Here is a 21542-nt window from a genome sequence, read left to right as displayed (position 1 = left end):
TACATGTATATATTTTTTTTCTTAAAACGTTGACCATATCTTCATATGATGCAAAACTGCGTTCGTAAAGATAATATAATTATAAGTTAAGAGATAGTGATATGTGTGCTGAGTTTGATCCACCGAACACACACGCACCTCACCTCTCACTAGAAGCCAATTAACCAAAAGTTGAGAAAACAAAACTTAAGTGGAAACTATGAAAAATCCAAAAACTAATCAAAATATATAAAGTGGATGCAACACGCTATGTCCTTACAATACCCATTTATTTCTCATATATGTTTTGCTTCCAAGCTTTGCCCACTTTCTTCTTACTCAATGATTCTTTAGGAGGAGAAGGAACATTTCTTATGCATTAATGTTGGTGAGACATACAACGGAAGAAGCGCAGTAATCCAGAAGGTGAATTTTCATCTTAGCTGAAAATATGTCGTCGATCCGTTTTTAATTTAGGTATAAAGCATTGCAATGAGAAAGGTTCATGTCTTTTCTTATTTCAAAATGGGTTTCTTTGCCTTGATGTTATCAAATTAAACTGGCTGGGATCAAATCTTTGGTTTTGGTTATTTATTATTTTATAGTTTTTTTTTTTACGTTTCAGATGAAGAGCTAAATTAATAACCCACATATTCCTTATAGGTAAAATAGGTATATCAAGAACTTTGGCTTTTTACCAAACATGTTCTGTAGCTTTGAATTTTACGTTTTCTATATTGTTTTGAAGTCTGTATTCAATGTTAGATGCATTTGGTTTTGAAACTGTAAATCTAGCAAATGGTTTAGTACTAAATAGATAAGAATATGTTCTTTTTTTGGGTCAAAGATAAAATATGTTCTTACACAATGATTATCTTAACATTTTGTATACTGTTCAAATCTTGGTTATTTTATGCATTTAAGGTTTAGGATTCTTAATTTTTGTCTTTCAGATTAGTTTGTATTGATTAGGAATCCATCTCGTGTGAATATTGAAGTGGCTTCTGTTCTGTAACGAGCAAATCAAGGTGAAAGATGGAGGGTGATACTCCTGACGCTAAAAAGAATAAAGATCAGCTGATGAATGTAAACTCATCAAAGTCGAGAAACTTGCTACGAAAGAAAGATGGAGGATGCTTGGCGGTTTTGAGCAGCGGGAAGTGTTTACAGATATTTCAAAACAGTCCCAAAGTATCATGTAGTGGCGAGTTCTCTACTTCTTCTCCGAGTCATCTCTTGAGGAAACTAGGAGCAAACTATGATAAAGCTGACCAATCTCGTAAGGTAATCTCTTTATCTAGCAACAACACCTTCTCGTCTCCATCTACAGACGTTTCTCAGGGAACCCTTCAGTTCACTACGAGAGCCAATGGAATAGTGCCTCGTTTTGTTTTCAAGTTGGACAATGAAAAAGATGTTTACGTGGCAAGCTTAAGCAGCAACGTTGTAGACCAAAGTGTTTTAGAGTATACATATATGATTCATCTGAAAAGAGAATCATCATCATCATCATCATCATCATCATCCTCATCACCGCTTCTGGTTGGTAGAATAAAGGTGTCAACGTTGTCCTCGTGTTCATTCTTGAATGAGAGATTCGTAGAGAGGCAGTTCGTTTTGTTCAGCAACGATGGTGAGCATTCGCAGACACCGTGTAGGAAGAAAAACAGAGGATCGTGTAAGAAAGTAGTTGGTGTAATGAAGAACAATGAGCAGATGCAGCAACCAAACTCTGACCACGAGCAGGTGAATCTACTGGAGAACGACCTTCCAACAAATCTTGAAACGTTAGCTGTTCTTGTGAAACAACAGTTTCTTGAAGAAGAAGAAGAAGAAGAAGAAGAAACTGGAGGTTGGGGATTGAAGTTCTTGAGGAAGTCTTCACTGGTCAAAACTGAAAGTGGAAGTTCAAGATCTAAGACAAGTGTTGATGTTGTGATTCCATCAGGGATTCATGGAGGGCCTGAAGATGGACCTTCGAGTTTGATAGAGAGGTGGAAATCTCAAGGAAACTGCGACTGTGGAGGATGGGACTTGGGCTGTTCCTTAACCCTTCTAAAAGGCCAGCCACGCAAAGATAACCTTTCGGAGCTACTCATAGAGGTAATAATAACATAACTTCTTCTATGTATATAGATCAAACTAGAATCTGATAGTCATTTTTGTTTCAGGGATCAAAACATGAGAAGACTGTACTAAGGATTGAGAAGCTTCGACGAGGACGTTACTTAGTACAACTCCAGACATGGCTATCAGTTTTACAATCTTTCTCGATTGCAATAGCATTCATACATAGCCAGAGTCAGGAGCTACTACGAATAAATCTATAATCATCATTAGTATTTTTGTATAATTAATATTCAGATTTTAGTATACTATTAAGACAGAAGTAAAAAAACATTGATTGATGATGTCTAAATAACCAAAACACTTGAATGTCGTACATATTGTCAGAAAATGAAAATTCTCAAATTTGTTTGAAAGGTAATCAAACGCACACTCAGACAATGGCATTGGCAGCACTTGCAATCCTAGGCCAAAGATCAGCGCACTCTTTACCAATGGGACCAGTGATCGCAGAACCTTTCATTTCTCCCTTGGGGTTCACGATGACTCCAGCATTATCTGTGCAACGTACAAAACAGATCACAAGAATCAGAATTTGTTTACAATCACACAGATACCAAGAATCAATTGACAAGTTAAAAGAGTGATATATGTAGAGTCCATATGGAGCAGAAGCAAGCGTTCAAGCAATAAAAGCATCTGTAACGAAGGACACAGTTTCAGTTTCCCAGACTTGTAACCGTATCAACACCCTCTAAACGCGTCGGTGAGTACATGACTTAAGTCTGAGATCTAATAGACTAATAACCATAAGAATTTTCCTAAGGAATACAAATGTAGAGTTCAAATGGAGCAGATACAAGCGTTTAAAGCATTAGAGCATCTGTAACGATAGAACACATTTTAAAATTTACCAGATCTTGTTTTGTAATTAATACACCCTCAAAACGAGTTGGTTTAATACATGACACAAGTTTGGAACATTCAATGAATGAATCTTATAACCAACCACAAGAAACTACATCAAAATTAAATCTAACTACCAATATGCAACGTGTCTAAACAAACAAGCTAACGATTTTTTTAGCTTATTTAAATTATTTTGATTAGTGTTTAAAAGTAAAAGTAAATATTTTTATTTACCTTCGAAGTACATGAAGACACCATCCTTTCGGCGCCAAGGCTTCCTCTGCCTAACGATGACAGCTGGCATAACCTTCTTCCTCAGATCAGGCTTCCCCTTCTTCACGGTGGCCATCACCATGTCTCCGACGCAGGCAGAAGGCAACCTGTTGAGACGACCCTTGATCCCCTTCACCGAAATGATGTAGAGGTTCTTGGCGCCGGTGTTGTCGGCACAGTTCACTGTCGCCGCCACGGGAAGACCAAGCGACATCCTGAACTTGTTACCCGACGTACCTCCACGTCCTAAACAGACATGAAAAAGTTTCAAAAACGCATTACAACCACGACCATTTGATAAAATTGGATACGTTTCAGATCTCTTAATTCGACGGGGAAGAAGAAGAAGAAGAGTACGAACCTCGTTTCGACATTTTGGACGGCTTTGAGCTGATCTCTGTTGTAAGAATATTAGGGTTTGCGGCTTTATTATATACAACGAACGACGCATAGTGCTAGGGTTTTAGAGTTCTGTGTTTAAAGCCCAACTCTCGGAATATTTTCAGGCCTGTTAAAGCCCACTAAGAGTTAACTTTATTGAACTAATATAGCGCCTTTTGGTTATTTGTTACAGAGTCCCACATCGGAGCATTGGGAGTAACTAGCAGCGCAAACTATCGGGATAAATGACGGCCTTGTTCTCATTTCTGAAATCACGCAGCCATGTGGTGAGCACAAAGCGAACTATTCTTTCGCCTTTTACTAAAGAATACCGTGTGCTCTCCATTCTTAAGTGGCATACGCCTATTTTTGGAGGGTTTCTTCCACTCAAAAGTGGAACCCAACAACTATTATTCAAAATTTTGATTTGTATGAATATCGTTACGGGTTCTTCTATTGATATCTTTGTAGGGATTTTTCTCTATTGGAGGGATATTTGTCAAATGGATACGCAAAACATGGTGAGGAAGTAATGTTGACGTAAACGAAGGTGACTAGTTGTGATTAGTTTGTCATCTCAGATATCAATGTTGTTGTGTTTTAACTTTTGATCAGGAGATATATGTAGTTCTCTTATGGTTGCTTAGATTTCTATAATTCTCAAAATTAAGAGCTCGCTAAACTCGTCTTTTTTTCTCTGTTCAGAACTGGTAGGATAAACTGACTTTGACAGTATTTATACTAGATGACGACCCTTGTTTTATCAGACTCATCATCAAACAGGAATGTGCAATGGTATTGTGAGAAACAAGCATCTAACAAAATCTCAATCGATGATTTATGCTGGATTCTGTTGTTAGCAAAGTTAGGTTGGATTTTTTTTGTTTGTTTTCTTTAAGGTTGTGTATATGGAAGGACAACACACATCTATCTTATTAAAACAGAAACATTCTGTTGGACCTAACATTTATTTTGTAAGTTTTTAAATTAAATATACATTTATACTTTATAGTTAAACTTACATTAAATCACTAATGTTTCTTTATTTATACTACTATCCATGTTTCCAAACAATATACTTATTTCTTTATACTACTATCAATGTTTCCAAACAATATATTTTTATACTACTATCAATGTTTCCAAACAATACAATAATTAATCTTAGTTATTTTATATCTATCATTTTCTTTTTATAATTTTGTAGAAACGTTATAATTTCATAAATTGCAAAATAATGAACTTTAAAATTTGGATTATAAGACTACAAAATATGAAACTATTTCAATTTAAATCCAATTAGATTACATATCGGTCATCCATCAGTTCAATCGGTTAGTTTCGGGTTTTAGTGATTTTTTTTAATATGAATATTTTAAAAACCTAAACTGAATTGTCAGATCTCCGGATTAACTGGTATAATCACAATCGGGTTGAATTTAAAAACACTGATTTAAATGCAAAAATATTTTAAATACACACTCTTTAAAAATTACCAAAATATTTGTTAAGTTATTAGTGAAATTTTTCATCGTAAAATATTCCGCGCTTCCAAAGCGCGGGTCAAAATCTAGTGGAGTTTAAAGGAAAATAAAAAACAAAACAAAGATTTGGCATTTGCAGAGGTTACTTGGAATCTAAGATTTGCTAATTATGGCGATCATTATGTATAGTCCTCCTAACTTTTCTCACATCCTTTCCTCCCTTAGGACAGAGAATTTTGCTGTCGTTTAGCTTCATCCAAGTTGTCTCTTCATTTCTCTCTGTCTCTCATTTTGTCCCCTTATTAAAACCTAGAACTCCTCTCTCCTTCTCCGATTTTGATTAAAATCCCAATCCATCTTGATCTTTGATCTTTTCCTTTTCTCCTTCCTACCTCCCCTCCGTGTGATGGCTCGTCATTCCCGGAGGGAGTCCTTTTCCGACATTGCCGCCTCCGTGGTTTGTCCTGACACTGATCTTCTCTGGCCATTTGGGAAGCTCGACGGCCTTGATCGAGATGAAATACGCGAGACCGCGTATGAGATATTTTTCGCGGCTTGTCGGTCATCACCTGGATTCGGAGGCAGAACTGCTCTCACGTTCTACTCAAAGCACAATGGTGGTGGTGACAATGAAGGAGACAATGTAGGAGGAGGAGGAGGGTCCAGTAAGGGGTCAGGGTTCGGGTCATTAGGGAGGAAAGAGGTGGTGACGACACCAACAAGCCGAGTGAAACGAGCATTAGGGTTAAAAATGCTAAAAAGATCTCCGTCTAGGCGAATGACGCCAGCTGCTGGAGCCGTTTCTGCTCCTTCATCCCCTGGTAATGGAAGCAGCATAGGAGGATCTTCGGCTCACATTAGCCCCGGTGCTGGTTTCTCAACGGTCCCGCTTTCTCGGCCTAGACGACCGTTAACCTCTGCGGAGATCATGAGGCAACAAATGAGGGTTACTGAACAAGGTGACACTCGGTTAAGGAAAACCCTAACGAGGACGCTTGTTGGTCAAGTAAGTTCCTCCTATGTTATCTTTAATACTCCCTCTGTTTCTGAATAAGTGTCATTTTAGAGTTGTGCACACGGATTAAGAAATCATTAAATTTTGCATATTTTCCATACAAAAACATCATTACCCATGTATTTCGACCAATAGAAAAATAAAATGCAGAATAAAATTAATAAATTCTGCATTGAAATATGAAAACGACACTTATTTTGCAACGAAAAAAAATCTCTACAACGACACTTAATATGAAACGGAGGGAGTACTTTCTCCATTTCATTTTAAATTTATGCATACTGATTAGAAAAAAATATATAGTTTTTGTATTTTGTAAAACATTAACATATAAAATTAATAAATTTTGTATTAAATTATAAACAGTATTTATTTTGTAATTTAACGATGAAGAACATGAAAATATCCATGTTTCTAGATTTTTTTTTTATTTTTTTTTCTCGATTTTGACTAAGGAGATTGAGTGTTATTACTATTCTCCAGACAGGTAAGCGAGCAGAGACGATAATCCTTCCGTTAGAGCTTCTTCGACACGTGAAAACGTCGGAGTTCAGTGACGCACATGAGTATCAGATATGGCAGAGACGTCAGCTCAAAGTCATCGAAGCTGGTCTTCTCCTTCACCCATCAATCCCTCTCGAGAATACCAACAACCTCGCAATGCGTCTCCGAGAAGTCATCCCCCAAAGCGAGACCAAACCCATCGACACAGGAAAAACCTCAGAGACAATGTCAACACTCTGCAACGTTGTAATCTCCTTGTCTTGCCGCAACACAAACGAAGTATGCCACTGGGCTGATGGATACCCTCTCAACATTCATCTATACGTAGCGCTTTTGCAGTCCGTTTTCGACGTTCGTGACGAGACGTTGGTTCTCGATGAGATCGATGAGCTCTTGGAGCTGATGAAGAAGACATGGTCGATGCTTGGGATCACGCGCCCCGTGCATAACTTGTGTTTCACTTGGGTTCTGTTCCATCAGTACATCGTGACCTCTCAGATGGAGCCTGATTTGCTCGGTGCCTCTCACGCCATGCTGGCTGAAGTGGCTAACGACGCCAAGAAGTCTGATCGCGAGGCTCTCTACGTGAAGCTTTTGACGTCGACGTTGGCTTCTATGCAAGGATGGACCGAGAAAAGGTTGTTGAGCTACCATGAGTATTTCCAGCGAGGTAACGTTGGATTGATCGAGAATCTTCTGCCGTTAGCCTTGTCTTCGTCTAGGATCGTGGGGGAGGACGTGACGATATCTCAAGGGAGTAGTAGTCAAGAGAAAGGTGATGTGATGCTGGTGGATTGTTCAGGGGAGCGTGTTGATTACTATATAAGAGCCTCTATTAAAAACGCTTTCTCAAAGGTAACTTGTGCTACAAGTCATTTGTGTTTTTCTGTTTTTTATTGAAATTCATATTCGTTTTAAAATGTTTCAGGTTACTGAGAGCATGAAGGACAAAGTTTCAGCAACAGAGGAAGGAGAAGAAGCGGCTAAGATGTTACTTCAACTAGCTAAGGAGACAGAGGATCTTGCACTGCGAGAGCGAGAGTGTTTCAGCCCTATACTTAAAAGATGGTATACTGTCGCAGCTGGTGTGGCCTCGGTTTCGCTACACCAGTGTTACGGTTCGATCTTGATGCAGTACTTAGCTGGACGGTCGACTATCACTAAAGAGACTGTGGAAGTTCTACAAACAGCGGGGAAGCTGGAGAAGGTTCTTGTGCAGATGGTGGCCGAAGATTCAGAGGAATGCGAAGATGGAGGGAAAGGTCTCGTTAGAGAGATGGTTCCTTATGAAGTCGAATCGATTATATTGCGTCTTTTAAAGCAGTGGATTGATGAGAAGTTGAAGACAGTTCGAGAATGCTTGAGCAGGGCAAAGGAAGCTGAAGTAGGTTTTATCAAATCTTTGACTTGCGACTCAAGTAAACGTATTGATCATTTGCTAAAAATGTTTATTTGTGTGTTTGATATACAGACATGGAACCCTAAATCAAAATCAGAACCATATGCTCAATCTGCTGGAGAGCTGATGAAGCTAGCTAAAGACGCGATAGCGGAGTTTTTTGAGGTCCCTATTGGTATTACAGAGGATCTTGTTCATGATCTCGCTGAAGGGTTAGAACAACTCTTTCAAGAATACACTACCTTCGTCGCATCATGCGGTGAGTCTAACAAAAAAAAAAATGTAAATCAGATCATATAATATAGTAACTGTTTGCTGACTCATCATTTTGATTTTGTCAAGGTTCGAAACAGAGTTACATTCCTACACTCCCTCCTCTCACGAGATGTAACAGAGACTCAAAGTTCGTGAAGCTTTTGAAGAAAGCAACGCCGTGTACTGCCTCCTCCGGTGAAGATCTCAACAACCTAACCGGCGGCGACCACCACCCACGTCCCTCCACGAGCCGCGGCACTCAACGTCTCTACATTCGCCTCAACACTCTACACTTCCTAAGCTCTCGGCTCCACTCTCTAAACAAATCCCTCTCTCTAAACCCTAGCGTCCTCCCCGCCACGCGTAAACGCAACCGCGAAAGGACAACAAACTCATCGTCCTCTTCTTACTTCGACTCCACGCAAGCGGGGATCGAAACCGCCTCCACGCACGTCTCCGAGGTCGCAGCTTACAGACTAATCTTCCTCGACTCCCACTCTGTTTTTCACGAGAGGCTCTACGTGGGAGACGTCGCCAGCGCGAGGATCAAACCGGCGCTACGGATCTTGAAACAGAACCTGACGCTGATGACGGCCATCCTCGCGGACAGAGCGCAAGCGTCGGCGATGAGAGAAGTCATGAAGGCTTCTTTCGAAGCGGTTCTTACGGTTCTGCTGGCGGGAGGACACTCGCGAGTGTTCTACCGAAACGACCACGAGATGATCGAGGAGGACTTCGAGAGTCTGAAGAAGGTTTACTGCACGTGCGGGGAAGGGTTGATACCGGAAGAGGTGGTGGATAGAGAGGCGGAGACGGTGGAAGGAGTTATACAGCTGATGAGTCAGCCGACGGAGCAGCTCGTGGAAGATTTTAGCATCGTGACGTGCGAAGCGAGCGGGATGGGGTTGGTGGGAGCGGGACAGAGGCTTCCTATGCCTCCAACGACTGGGAGATGGAACAGGTCGGATCCGAACACGATCTTGAGAGTTCTTTGTTATAGAGATGATCGTGTTGCTAATCGGTTTTTGAAGAAATCGTTTCAATTGGGTAGACGGAGATGACAAAATAGAAGTTTGATCCGTTGTGTGTGAATGACAATTTCGAGAAACTAGTCATTGCTTTGTCTGATAGATTTTTTTTTCCAGACAAATGGAAGAACTCTTTTGCTTATCTCAGTTGTTTATATTAGCCCTGAGAGTTTCTTCCGAACCCTCGGTTTTCGGTTAACCAAAATTTTGAAAATTTGATTCCAAGATTAACCGAATTAAATTTCGGTCCGGTTTATTTTCGGTTTCTACTTTTATTTTTTTAAAATAACTGATTTTTCTAATTTTTGGTTAATTTCGGTATAATTTTCCAAAATAAATAGGATATTTTCGGTTATTTCGGTTAAATTTTCTTTTCTCGTTTAAATTTGGTTTGTTTTTTTTGGATATTTTCGATTTTCCTATGTTTTTCTAAAACAACCTAACCGAACCAATAACTGAACCAATTTTCAGACCTATACCGAATTAAATCAAAATCAAAACCATAATCGAAAAACCGAAACTTTTGGTTCGGTTTGGTTCGGCTTGGTTCGGACCAAAACCTTAGGCGTAGTTTATATGGTTTGATCTGATCTCTGCACCTTAATTATTAATAGAATAATCACTCCAACAACAACGCAAATAGAATAAGACAAACCAAACTTATTACAACCATCAGCTACCAAACACTCTATAAGACATAATAATAGTTTGCAAGAAACTTCGAGAATCATATTTTGTTTATTTTGTATCAAAGAGTGACAGCCTCAATGTCAAGTCGATGGAGTCCGATATGGTTTCGTCTCTCTCCATCGCAGTATCATGCGGAATTCGTTGCTCCAGCTGGCAAATAAGCGGAAGCGTACGTAAATCTTCCGAAGGCATGGCCGGAAAAAGATTCATCAGCTTCGGTCGCTTCTCCTGCTGTCCAAACGGAAAGTTAGCTCTGTTTGCCGGAGTTATCGCCGGGAATCCTCCGTGAAGCCTCTCTTGTTCATCTGTATAACCTCTACGGTAATAATTCAAGTCAAAACGATTCCCTGCCTGAAAAACAGGATTAGGGTTCCGGTTTAGGTTTGTGTAGTGACGGAAGGTGGTTGGTGCAGCGGCGGCAGAGGAAGAGAACGAGGAAAAATGATGACTGGGATGAAAAGTGTTGGTGTGTGAGATTAAGTCTTGAGGTGTTGAGAAGATATGGTTACAAAGAGAACATTCTCGGGGGTCTGTAACTTGCATGAGATCTCTTTTCATGCCAAATCCATTCATCATAAAGATGCTAGGGATTGAGATTTAGAGGGAGAGGTAGCTATATGAGATGGAGAAACTAAGATACCTCTCTTTGGACAATTTATATACAAGTGCAAAAGAGAGGAGATGCATGGTGCTAAGCTGTCAATCATTTTTGGGGATATATATTTCCTTGTTTGTTAACATTGTCTTAAATTGATATGTCTATGATGATGGTGAAATGTATATCTTAGCATGCATGAAATTATTTCAGAATTTAGAAAAGATATTTTCTATAAAAGAATGGAGAATCATGTATCCTAAGGGTTGATTGGTCTGCGCTGTCGTAGTTTTAGATATTTTGCTTTAAAAAATAGGATCTGGTTTTTATTTTACTGTCAACTTTTTCTAAACGCTGATTTATTATGATATTACAAATTATGAGAGTCGACAACCGATAATATTATCTGTCTTATAATGATCTATGTCTAACTGCATTTTCTAACCTTTCTACGAAGATCTACTCCTAGAACATTATCTGAGTCGTCTTATGAAAATCTATTCCTCACTAGATTTACTTGTATCATGTTAAAAATCATTTGAAAGGATTTCTTTCGTTGTTTGCATGATTGTTTAATAAATCGATTTCTCTGGAATTTAAAACCTAGATCTCTTGTAATATATAAGAAATTGCATAGTCTGAGATTCGAACCCCCAATCTAGATGTAAAAATTTGTAAACTTTAGCCATTAGACTACGATGCTTGCTGTCTATTTATTTTGACAATCAACCTCATAGACACTCACACATATGTCTAATCATATAAGGAAGTCAAACATTGCAATATTAATGTGGGTAATAAATGTTATCAATTTTTGGAAGGAAGTCAACACTCTTGGAAATTTTAAATTTCTTTTGTTTTGTTTTGGTTCTTGGATTTCTTGTTTCTTTTCAGAGAATACATTTCTTAATTGCTCATCTGTATTCTAATTTGCTTTTGGTAAATCGTAATTAGTTGTTTAGGTAAATATTAACAAAAATGAATTCTTTGTTCCTGGTCTTCTATCAATTTTTGCTGTTATTTATTTCAAACTAATTATTTGCCATTGAACTCACGACTAGAAGGGTATAAACTTCATGAAAATAATACAGAAAACAAATCCAATATATAAAAAGTCATAGATCATGAAGATGTGACTTAACATTTTAAAATTTGATTCGAAACTAATTAGCAAGTATGTAAGCCATGAGTAAAAACACAGTCTTATATTCAAAATGGTAAACTGTACTTGTGATTCTATTCCACAGATTAATTTCTAGGAATGTTTTTTTTTGTCACAGGAATGTTATACTACTAAAATATCTATCTTATTAAAACAGAAACATTATAACTTCTTCTAGGTGGATTTTTAAATTGGACATCACATTATTATTCTTAGTCTAACCTTTCATTTAAATGTTTCCTTAAAGAGTTTAATATCAACTATCTATCATTTAACTCCACTATAAGATCTATGTCTATGCATCTATTAAACAAAATATATGTTCTTTTCGTTAGAGTATACTTACATTATCATATTTATATTATATCATAGTAAAAATATAATAATCCCTCTCCTTTTTATAGTCAAATGAATACAATAAATGTCTCCAATATAAATATAACACGAGTCTAAGTTCTTAAAAATAAAAAAATAAATAGATAGAAACAAAAGTAAATATTACACATGTTATTAAAAATATAAATATTACACGAGTAGGTTGACAAAAAAAATACAAATATTTCGCTAATCCTTTTTTTTCATCAACTTATACAAACTTAAACTGAGTAGGTTGACAAAAAGATACAAATATTACATGAATCCTTTTTTTTACACGAATCCTTAGCCAGTCATTATACAATTTTGACTTTTTTGGTCTGGTTATTTCCTAAACAATTGATTCAATTAACCAAATAACTTAAGAACACGTCTCCTCCCATCATTAAACTATAATTATCTTAAACACAAAACCCCTTTTAATTAAAAACAATTATTTGGAATCAAATACTCATGAATCTTAAAATTTTAAATAGCTTGATACAGAACTTTTGAAACTCAATAATAAAGATATCAGAACACATTTTCTTAGAGGTTCAAATAATCGATGTTTGCTTTGAATATACACTAAATATAATATACTAACGTATATTCTTACTTAAATAGCAGAAACATCAATTTATACTTAAAAAACGATTATTGGAAAACCTCTTCACCAAGTTGAGTCTACTATGTCTGAAATCTCGGTTACAATCAAATATTCATAATCAAATTATCAGATTTGAAAAATCATGAATATGGAAAACCCTCTTCTCCAAGTTTATTCTATTATACATAAAATCTCGATGTCAAGAGATTTTGTATTTATTATATCTGACTTAATAGGTTAGAAAATATTCATTTTCTCCCACTAAAATGTGTGTACAAGTACTTGTCTTCGTATTCATCATTGGACATTCACAAAACTTTTAGAAAAAAATCCCAAAAAGCACAATGTCAAAACCAAATCGTATTGGTTGATATTATATTAGTGTTTTCACTATACAGTTACAGTATAACATCTTTAAATTAATAATTTATAAATTAATATCTCTATAAATTAGTATAATTTCATAGTCTCAAATTGAGTTTTTGGTTCAATTAGTATCTCGATAAATTAATAATCTCTATAAATTAATAAAAAATTATAGTTTTGGTATAGTCCCAACATTATTAATTTATAGAGGTTTCACTTTATATCTCTAATACACCAATCAAAAATTATTAATAGGAAAAACAGTTTTAACATTGTTCTTAAACAATATGTTTTAGATAAACTCAAAATTATATAAAATCACATTATGTGAAAAGGACAAATTCCAAATTGTATCAACTATTATAGAATATATGTTATATGTTAAAAAAAAAAAAAAAAAAAATCCGCGCGGTCGCGCGGGTCATGATCTAGTAATAATGTTAAAGTGGACAACAATGTTTTTCCAAAAATTGACCCAGTCATATGATTTTAGTAGAAACTTTGTAAATTATTCCACTAATACAATGTAAATTGGATAAATAATACAAACAAAAGTGAGAGTATAATTTAAGAACAGAGCAAAATAATATAAGGTATAAATATTTCCAACTTTTGTGTATGATGATTATTGAGTGGGTTGTTGTTTATACGGCTCTAATAAAACATGTTCGAGAATAACAGGTAGTAATATAACTCGTCAAACAAAGATGGATAAATAATTTATATCATCCATCACTTCCTCTTCCCGTTCCCAAGAGTGAGGAACTCGAGTGTAACGTCAGGAGGAATTCTCGATGGTGGTGCAGCCTTTGAGGAGGAAGAAGGCACAAACTGTGTCCTCTGAGTTGTGGAGGACCGAGCATTGCTTGGGACGAGTCTGCTGCTGCTGGTTCGGTTCTCTGCGAAATCAGCAGAAGAAGTAGCACGAACACTTGACCCAGCAACTGCTTTTCTCGAAGAACTCTGGTTCCTAGATGATGATGAAGTGATTGGTCTCTCCTGGTTCAGCTGGTTCAACAAAAAACATAAAAGTCAAACATCTTCAGGTTACCAAACAGCAAAAAAGAGAGAGGTATATGATGATGAGTAACCGTTTCTCTAGACGCAAGAACATTCTCTGAGGTTCTTGGTCTACTAGACCGATCAACTTGAAGGCCGCTTCCTGAGCCAGTTCTTCTGGTGTACGCCTCGAAAACACTCGAGTATCTATCACGAGTCTCTTTCCCAGCTGCGTATTTTATTCAGAGAACATTTAGTTAAAACTCTTAACGTTTCTTCAACAACTAAACACATTTTGGGTATATGTAACGGCTTGAAGGCTTACTTGAAGGCTTACTTGAAGGCTTAACGGCTTTCTCAGCAGATGGTGGTGGAATTTTCAGAGCTGGTCTTAGGCTCGGCTATTGTGAACAGAGGAAAAGCGTGAGAATGTTGTTGATACTCTCTAACTAACGATTCTGATCATATATATAGAGCTTTACAATGGTGGGACTTACTCTTGGCTTGGAAGAGGAACTGGAGCTGGAGCTGGAACCGAACTGCGGATACTTCAAGATAGTCCAATCAAATACATAGTCGAACTGATAACCTGTAGCAAAGCAGTTTCTTGAGTATTTCTTTTTTTTTTTTTTTGCTAAAATTCTATAAACATATGTACAGACCTTCTCGGATGAATAGGTCTCGGAAAAGCCTCTTCAAGTAGGAATAATCTGGTTTGTCTTCAAACCGTAATGAACGCACGTAGAGGAAATACGACGTGAACTCAGGTGGATAGTTTTTACAGAGGACCTGCCAAAAGACGATTATGTTGTACTTTCAGAACTTTTTTGAATTCAATTTTTTTTTTGAAAATGGGAAAGGAGGGAAGCAGCAATAATAACCTCGACTGGTGTAAGTCTTTTCTTTTCACTAATCCTGTCATACTTTTCCTTTTTGGTTCCTGCACGAAGGCCTTGCCAAGGAAGGCTGAAACAAACAAAAAACAGACGTGAAGGGTCATCAGTGACTGACAGCTATAAATAATAGGTTTATCAAATTTTTTTATTACCTTCCTCGAAGAAAATACATAAGCATATAGCCAAGAGACTCTAGATCATCCCTCCTGCTTTGCTCTGTGTAGGAGATATGTTTATATTAGGATACTGATGCAAGTGTCAAGTCTCTCAAGTTCGTTCGTTCGTTCATGCATTCATGAGAGAAGCAAGAAAAAAAAAAAAAAGAGAAGAAACTAACCAATTCCAAGATGGGTGTTAACACTTGCATATCGAGCTGTTCCTGTAAGATTCTTGTTTTCTCTGAGAAGCAACGCTTCAGAAGATTAGCCAAGTGGAATCCATAACTACATCACGAGGAGAGACAAAGGATGTTTGTTACCTGTAAGGAATATGTTTGTGTGTTTGAAGATCTCTATACTTCTTCGCTAGGCCATAGTCAATGATGTAAACCTTGCAAAATGAATAAAACACAAAGATGTAAGAAAGTTGCCACAGTAGTCATTTGGAGGGGGAAAAAAAAAACTAACTTGGTTTGCTTTGCGGCGAACACCCATCAAAAAGTTATCTGGCTTAATATCACGATGAAGAAAGCCTCTCACATGCATATACTCCACTCTGTTTATCTAGCAGAATTAAAAAATAAAAAATAAAAGTATAACAGTGTTAGTACAATGCAATCAAATATACTTTTTTAAAAATTAAAAGTAATAGTGTTACCATCTGATCAGCGAGCATTAGAACGGTCTTTAGAGAGAAAGATCGGCTGCAGTAGTTGAAAAACTCCTCGAGACTAGGACCAAGAAGGTCGATCACCATACAGTTGTATTCACCCTCAACCCCAAACCATTTAAGGTGAGGTATACCAGCTTTGATCACACAATTATATATATAAACATAAGAAAGAAGATTGTATTATGATTTCAAAAAAAAATCAAGAGTGAATGAAAACATACATCCTCCTTGGAGAAACATATAAATCTTTGACTCGTAATGAAGCTGAGGATGCCTACTTCTAAGAGGTTCCTGTCATATTATATCAACAACCAACACAAAGATGAGAAGAAGCAGATTTTTTCATTAAACCTTTGAAGCATTATTACAACTTACGAGCTTAACAGCAACTTCTTCTCCACTTTGTACATTCACCCCTGAACCAAAACCAAAAAGCCAAAATTCAGAAGAAGAAGAAACAAAAGGTTATAAGAGGAAGACAAAACAATGTAACAAAGAAGCAGAGACCTAGAAAGATTTCACCAAAGGATCCACTTCCAAGCTTTCGACCAAGCTTGAACTTGCCACCAACCACTCGATCCATAATCTCCAATCAAAAAAGTAACCTTTTTCGTTTAATCTGTGTATCTAAAACCCCAATTCAATTCAATGAAGAACTTGTGTGCTCTAAGTAACCTTTAATCTCCGATCGAATTGATAAAATGAATCAAAGAATCGATATAACCCCAAAAGTAATCTACTTTACAACCAAACTGAGATAACCCTTTTATCTTACGAAACCAAGCTTCAGACTTTTGTCTTTAGATCAGAAACAGTGTTTAGAAAAGAAAAAAAAAATATGATCTTGCAGGACAGAGAGAAGACGAAGAAAACTGATGATACGGATAGAGGAGAGCTGGACTTTTTTTTTTTGGAAAATAATCTTTATTCAGACATATCAAAAAGAGATTTGTATCTATCTCTTCTCTCCCCACACATGGTAATAGAAGAAACAAAGTTCTTTTACCTAATTTTTTTCTTTTTTTTTTTAATTTATCCCTTTTCACCTTTTGGCATTATTACACAGTGTTGATTGATTCTCCGTTAAATAATATAAAAATCAACAATAGGTCCATCATTTATAGTGATTGCTTAGTGCTGGACAAATAATCCGAACCCGAAAAACCGAACCGAAACCGATCCGAAAAAGTAGCACTGAACTCGAACCAAAATTGATTAAATATCCAAACGGGTTCAAAATTTTGGTATTTAAAGAACCGAAACCGAACCCGATCCAAACCGAAGTATTTTGGGTACCCGGATATATCCGAAATAAATTTATATACTTAAATATATACATTATTTTTATATATAATGTATATTAAATATTAAAAATATATAAGATACTTTTAAGTTTTCCAAAATACTCGAAAAATATATGTAAATAATCAAAAATAAATGTTTAAAATAGCTAAAGTATACTGAAAATACCAAAAATAGTTAAATATCTATTGATTATTTATCCAAATATTCAAAGAAAACTAATTTATATGTTAAATTAAGGTATTTTGACATATATGTTATGAAAATTTATATGTAATATATTTTTTTTTTTATAGATTTTGAAAATTTAAAGTATATAATGAATTTTAAAAATTTAAAAATATTTTAAATGGGTTATTCGAACCCGAACCGAACCCGCAAAGATCTGAACCGAACCCGAACCAAAATTTAGAAATATTCGAATGGGGCTGAAATCTTTGACTCCGAAAACCCGAAACCCGAATAGACTAAACCGAAACCCGAATGGGTATCCGAACGCCCAGTCCAATGCTTGCTTATGGACTTATGGTAATTACGTATTTAGTGTTTGGAATTGGATGCCTTGGCTTGTATCTTCTATATTAAAGTGTTGAAACAGTAATAAGCGAATAATTTGTTTAGTTTTTCTATTTTCTTTCTTGCTTTGGTCGGTATTCAAAGTATTTTCCAGTGTAATGCACTAAGATATTTTAGAATTTCAACAAAGTTCAAATATACTTCATCTATCTATACTATTATTTATGAAGTAATTTTGCTTACTTGTCATGTTTTCCATGATTTTAGCTAATTTTGCTTATTTGTCATATTTTTATTAAGTTTAAACTAAATTATCATTGATGTATTATTTGTTTTGAACTGAGTCAATAAATCATTAATTTAAAATAATAGTCTTGATGAATATTCTATATAAAGAAAAACGAATTTTATTTTATTAATATTAAATTTATATGCTATATTAACTTTTCTTATTTGTCATATTTTTATTAGGTTTTAGACTTTTAGATAGGTTATTAATTTATTATTAGTTTCTAACTATTCACTAATTTAATGATATAAAGTTTATATGTTATATGCTATATTAAATAATTGATTACAAAATAATATTTTAGAATTATCAAAAAGATAATTCTTCTATATATATTATTTTTATGCCTATCTGAAAACAATATTTTTATTATAAAAGTTAAAAAAATTAAGATACAAAACAATTTATTATTAAATATCAGTCAACCAAAAAATATAAATATATTTTTCTAAACTATCTCTAAGATATGAGTGTTTTAAAAAAACTTAACACAATAATAAGTATATATTTGATAAAAAGTATTTGACATATATAAATATTTGATGTTTGATTTAACTATTTAAAAACATAAATAATAATTTATTATGTTGGTTTTAGATTAATAAGACATAAACTAATAAGTATTTATAAGAAATTTATGCCCGCATATGCGGGCAAAACACCTAGTTCATTTGAAAAATATAAGTTTTGGAATTTTTGTATATATTAGATTTTAATTATAAATATATTTATTTTATAATTAAATTTCTCATAATTTTCCAATCAGATTAAAAAATTAATATACAACTAATTTCTTTAAATTTTATAATTTACCATTATTTTATTTAATAAAATACATTAAAATGAAAAATGCTGTTAAAAATATTAATCATTTTGAAACAATAAAGTAATGATTAATTTCAATAATTAATTATATAATATTGCTTATGTGTTACAAATCGAAATAAAAACTACATAAAAACATGTGGGAATAAAACAATTTCTTTCTTTTTTATTTCCTCTTCACTTCTGATTTTGTGATTACTCAGTGTCCCTAAGGCTTTCACTGGTGAGCCACAGTTTCTTCTGGACGATAAAAACGACATTGCTCTCACCATCTTCGCTCTCCTGGTCAAGCTCCGAACCTGCGGTTACTTTCTCCGACGCCACAACCTCCCAATGCAAAGCTTTCATATACTTCTTGATCGATTCAACAACGCTCTCCTTATCTCTGATGATGACAAACCCCGTGGGTCTAAGAATCCTATCCATCTCAATCAACAGATCCTCTGCGCTGCATCCTTTGCTTTTAATGTCTGAGAAAACAGTCCACGCGTGCAAGAGATCGTATGTTCTCGGGTATGTAGAGAAAGCCTCACACCTACACACAAAAAAAATAAAGGAATGGTGAAAAAAATGTGAACAATTATTGTTTTAAAAATAAACGTTTGCAGAGTATTTTTTTTTACCAGTTATGATTAGTTCCGATTAAACCGCGGTCGTAGATGAGTTTAAGAGTGTTGGGACCGTCGGGAGAGACAACGTTCATAACCCACACGTCTTTGTCTTTGAGAGCAGCTGCGAAAGAACCCATGTGTGCTTTCATGTCCATTATGTTCCTCACTGTGTTTGCTTTAACTTTTGACGACATTAGGTTCCAGTAACTGTCCACTTGCTGTTTCCAAAGTTCCTGCAAACAAAACAAAGCACATACAAAAAACAATATGGTTTTAGTTTCTTTGCTTCTATAAGAATCTATATCAAGATTGACTGGTGGTTGTAGTAGTACCGTGTCTTTCTCAAACGTATGGGTTGAATAACCAAAGTCCGCCAGACGGGGAGGAGGAGAAGTCATCCTAGCTGGCCATGGAGCTAAACCACTTCCCTTGGTCTTATGGTCGTCTGTATTCACAAAACAAAAACAGAACCCAACGACTAGTTACTAACAGAAACCAACTGTAAAAGTACACATGGGATTTTAAACCGAACCGAACCAAACCAAATCGAATCAAAAACTTTGGTTGGATTTTCAAAAAGCGAACTAACTGTATACCGAACCTTTCAGATTAATTTAGTAAAATTTATTTTGAATCGAACTGACGGAAAAACCGAACTAACCCGTATACCAAGCCAAACTTTATTTCAGATTAATTCAATAAAGTCTATATTGAATAAAACTAACCAAAAACCGTATTAACCAAACCGAACCAAACTAAACCGAAACCGCATGCCTTGATAAAACTAAATGCTAAGCATACTTACGCTTGGAGTAAGGAGTGATGCAAGCCTCCATCGACACACCATAGACCGCATCAGGATCAGCATCCGAGCGACAAAGAGGAGGCTGCGTCCCAGGCTCTCTCTCCAAGTAACAGTCATTACTCAACGGTTTCTGCCAAACAACAGTTTGGTTTCTCTTAGCAGCGATTATCCAGCACATTCTCTCAACAAGAGCGCTCATCTCCTTCCAAATCCTCAAATCCTCTTCGTCTTGCGCGTAAGCCTCAGGGGAAGAATAAGCGAAGTAGCCTCCAGGTCTCAGCACACGGTCGAGCTCGAGGAGAAGGATGCCGTCTCTCTGAAGCCAGTCGATCCTGCACCGAGAGCAGTGAGCTAGCTCGAACGATCTGCTCGGGTATGGAAGCCTCTTGGTGCCTAAGACGCCGAGGTAAGCAGGGATGCCTCTCTCTAACGCAAACTGGATTTGGTTCTGGTGAACGTCGTTGGGAGCTAGGGACATTGCGATTATATCAGAGGAGAGGAGGTAAGCTCCGAAACTGGCGACTCCGCATCCAACGTCAAGAACCGTTCTTAACCTCCCTTCGTCGTTTAATACATCGTTGGAGAAGTTAAGCATCTACAAGTCACAAGAAGCCATTAGAATCACATACCTATATTAAATATTTTATTTTTGTGTGTGTCTATTTATAAAATTATTTTGATGAATTATTAAATAAAATATATAAATAATTGAATAAATTTATAAAATTTCACTAACATGATTGCTTGATTAAACAAATCGATTTAGATTAATTTTAACCGATTTAGAACGGTTTAAACAGATTTGAATCACATAAATCAAATTTTAAGAAAATCATTTCGACTATGACTATAATGGATATTTTTTAGTGCGATGTTTAGAACATTTGCATATTATCATTAATGAAAATTTAAGAGGCTTACATTTGCAATGGATGCAATGTACTTATCAGCTCCATAATGGAAATGAGTGCCACCACCTGGAAAATTGATTTTATCTCCTTTGACAACCATCCAGTTCTGATCAGACTTCTCTTTAGCGAGGTGAGTGTGAGGTATGTTTGCTTGCCACACTTCATCTCTGCTCTTAGGCCACTTGATAGGGACCTTGTAGCCAGATGGAGGAGGAATCAAACAGTTGAACTTTCTTTCGGGAGGAGGACAATGACGTTCGTAATGTTCCATAAGAGACAGATCCAGCTTCAACCTCATCTGGTAGATGAAGTTCCTGTCTAAGCAAGGGATGATCTCCGAGTGCCGATCATCACAAACCTTTTAAAGATAATATACCAAAACGTTAGCTCAGCGATTAACATAAAACTTTGAGATTTGGATTAAAGCAAAACTTACAGGGAAGCTTTTGGCTACAACTAGACTGTCTTCTTCAGTGGTCACAGATC

General features: G+C 35.9%; 5 protein-coding genes and 1 non-coding gene across 9 annotated transcripts; 3 read left to right on the top strand and 3 right to left on the bottom strand.

The window, feature by feature from the left end:
• Positions 1 to 278: 278 nt before the first annotated feature.
• Positions 279 to 2489, top strand: LOC108808959 (uncharacterized). 3 transcript variants are annotated; one of them, XM_018581319.2, is made up of 3 exons: positions 279 to 405; positions 1008 to 2082; positions 2151 to 2489. In XM_018581319.2, exons 2-3 carry the CDS (start codon positions 1015 to 1017, stop codon positions 2307 to 2309), a joined length of 1227 nt encoding a protein of 408 aa, XP_018436821.1. In that variant the 5' UTR covers positions 279 to 405; positions 1008 to 1014; the 3' UTR covers positions 2310 to 2489. The 3 variants fall into 3 exon arrangements, with proteins under 3 accessions (XP_018436821.1, XP_018436751.1, XP_018436679.1); XM_018581249.2 differs by having other exon boundaries at positions 978 to 2082; XM_018581177.2 differs by having other exon boundaries at positions 933 to 2082.
• Positions 2370 to 3680, bottom strand: LOC108809246 (60S ribosomal protein L23). The gene is made up of 3 exons (XM_018581422.2): positions 3590 to 3680; positions 3190 to 3474; positions 2370 to 2604 (listed from the first exon to the last, which is right to left on the bottom strand). Exons 1-3 carry the CDS (start codon positions 3600 to 3602, stop codon positions 2480 to 2482), a joined length of 423 nt encoding a protein of 140 aa, XP_018436924.1. The 5' UTR covers positions 3603 to 3680; the 3' UTR covers positions 2370 to 2479.
• Positions 3681 to 3887: 207 nt separating this feature from the next.
• On the top strand, positions 3888 to 4004 carry LOC130500748 (U5 spliceosomal RNA). The gene has a single exon (XR_008939300.1). It is a non-coding gene; the product is annotated as a U5 spliceosomal RNA (small nuclear RNA).
• Positions 4005 to 5387: 1383 nt separating this feature from the next.
• LOC108838047 (protein unc-13 homolog) lies at positions 5388 to 9461 on the top strand. Its single transcript, XM_056995706.1, has 5 exons — positions 5388 to 6099; positions 6592 to 7467; positions 7541 to 7996; positions 8084 to 8270; positions 8354 to 9461. Exons 1-5 carry the CDS (start codon positions 5500 to 5502, stop codon positions 9325 to 9327), a joined length of 3093 nt encoding a protein of 1030 aa, XP_056851686.1. The 5' UTR covers positions 5388 to 5499; the 3' UTR covers positions 9328 to 9461.
• A 4194-nt stretch (positions 9462 to 13655) lies between these two features.
• Positions 13656 to 16753, bottom strand: LOC108814319 (casein kinase 1-like protein 13). Of its 2 annotated transcripts, none has more exons than XM_018586867.2 (14): positions 16305 to 16753; positions 16173 to 16213; positions 16019 to 16088; positions 15783 to 15931; positions 15593 to 15688; positions 15445 to 15515; positions 15304 to 15365; positions 15119 to 15182; positions 14952 to 15036; positions 14733 to 14859; positions 14568 to 14659; positions 14396 to 14471; positions 14163 to 14299; positions 13656 to 14079 (listed from the first exon to the last, which is right to left on the bottom strand). In XM_018586867.2, the coding sequence occupies exons 1-14, from the start codon at positions 16378 to 16380 to the stop codon at positions 13804 to 13806; spliced, it is 1422 nt and encodes a 473-aa protein (XP_018442369.1). In that variant the 5' UTR covers positions 16381 to 16753; the 3' UTR covers positions 13656 to 13803. The 2 variants fall into 2 exon arrangements, with proteins under 2 accessions (XP_018442369.1, XP_018442377.1); XM_018586875.2 differs by having other exon boundaries at positions 14408 to 14471; positions 16305 to 16751.
• A 2001-nt stretch (positions 16754 to 18754) lies between these two features.
• LOC130500742 (probable methyltransferase PMT8) lies at positions 18755 to 21537 on the bottom strand (the record flags this gene model as incomplete). Its single annotated transcript, XM_056995711.1, has 6 exons — positions 18755 to 19264; positions 19353 to 19573; positions 19673 to 19785; positions 20146 to 20740; positions 21067 to 21414; positions 21493 to 21537. Coding segments are annotated over 6 exons (1662 nt in total), but the record flags the coding sequence as incomplete, so codon positions are not given.
• Between the last annotated feature and the right edge of the window lie 5 nt (positions 21538 to 21542).

This window comes from Raphanus sativus, unplaced genomic scaffold (assembly GCF_000801105.2).
Source record: "Raphanus sativus cultivar WK10039 unplaced genomic scaffold, ASM80110v3 Scaffold0027, whole genome shotgun sequence".
In the NCBI taxonomy this organism is placed as follows: domain Eukaryota; kingdom Viridiplantae; phylum Streptophyta; class Magnoliopsida; order Brassicales; family Brassicaceae; genus Raphanus; species Raphanus sativus.
The sequence above is the reverse complement of the archived record's forward strand: the minus strand, read 5'-3'. Positions and strand labels throughout refer to the sequence as shown.

Excerpts from the sequence above, each read along its gene's own strand:
- LOC108808959 (XM_018581319.2), top strand. The coding sequence starts at position 1,015 with ATGGAGGGTGATACTCCTGACGCTAAAAAGAATAAAGATCAGCTGATG. Across the intron at positions 2,083-2,150 it reads TTTCGGAGCTACTCATAGAG|GGATCAAAACATGAGAAGAC; the intron begins GTAATAATAACA and ends TTTTTGTTTCAG.
- LOC108809246 (XM_018581422.2), bottom strand. Across the intron at positions 2,605-3,189 it reads TGTCTTCATGTACTTCGAAG|ATAATGCTGGAGTCATCGTG; the intron begins GTAAATAAAAAT and ends TACGTTGCACAG.
- LOC108838047 (XM_056995706.1), top strand. The coding sequence starts at position 5,500 with ATGGCTCGTCATTCCCGGAGGGAGTCCTTTTCCGACATTGCCGCCTCC. Across the intron at positions 6,100-6,591 it reads CGAGGACGCTTGTTGGTCAA|ACAGGTAAGCGAGCAGAGAC; the intron begins GTAAGTTCCTCC and ends ACTATTCTCCAG. Across the intron at positions 7,997-8,083 it reads GCAGGGCAAAGGAAGCTGAA|ACATGGAACCCTAAATCAAA; the intron begins GTAGGTTTTATC and ends TTTGATATACAG.
- LOC108814319 (XM_018586867.2), bottom strand. The coding sequence starts at position 16,380 with ATGGATCGAGTGGTTGGTGGCAAGTTCAAGCTTGGTCGAAAGCTTGGA. Across the intron at positions 15,037-15,118 it reads ATGTATTTTCTTCGAGGAAG|CCTTCCTTGGCAAGGCCTTC; the intron begins GTAATAAAAAAA and ends TGTTTGTTTCAG. Across the intron at positions 14,860-14,951 it reads AAAGACTTACACCAGTCGAG|GTCCTCTGTAAAAACTATCC; the intron begins GTTATTATTGCT and ends GTCTTTTGGCAG.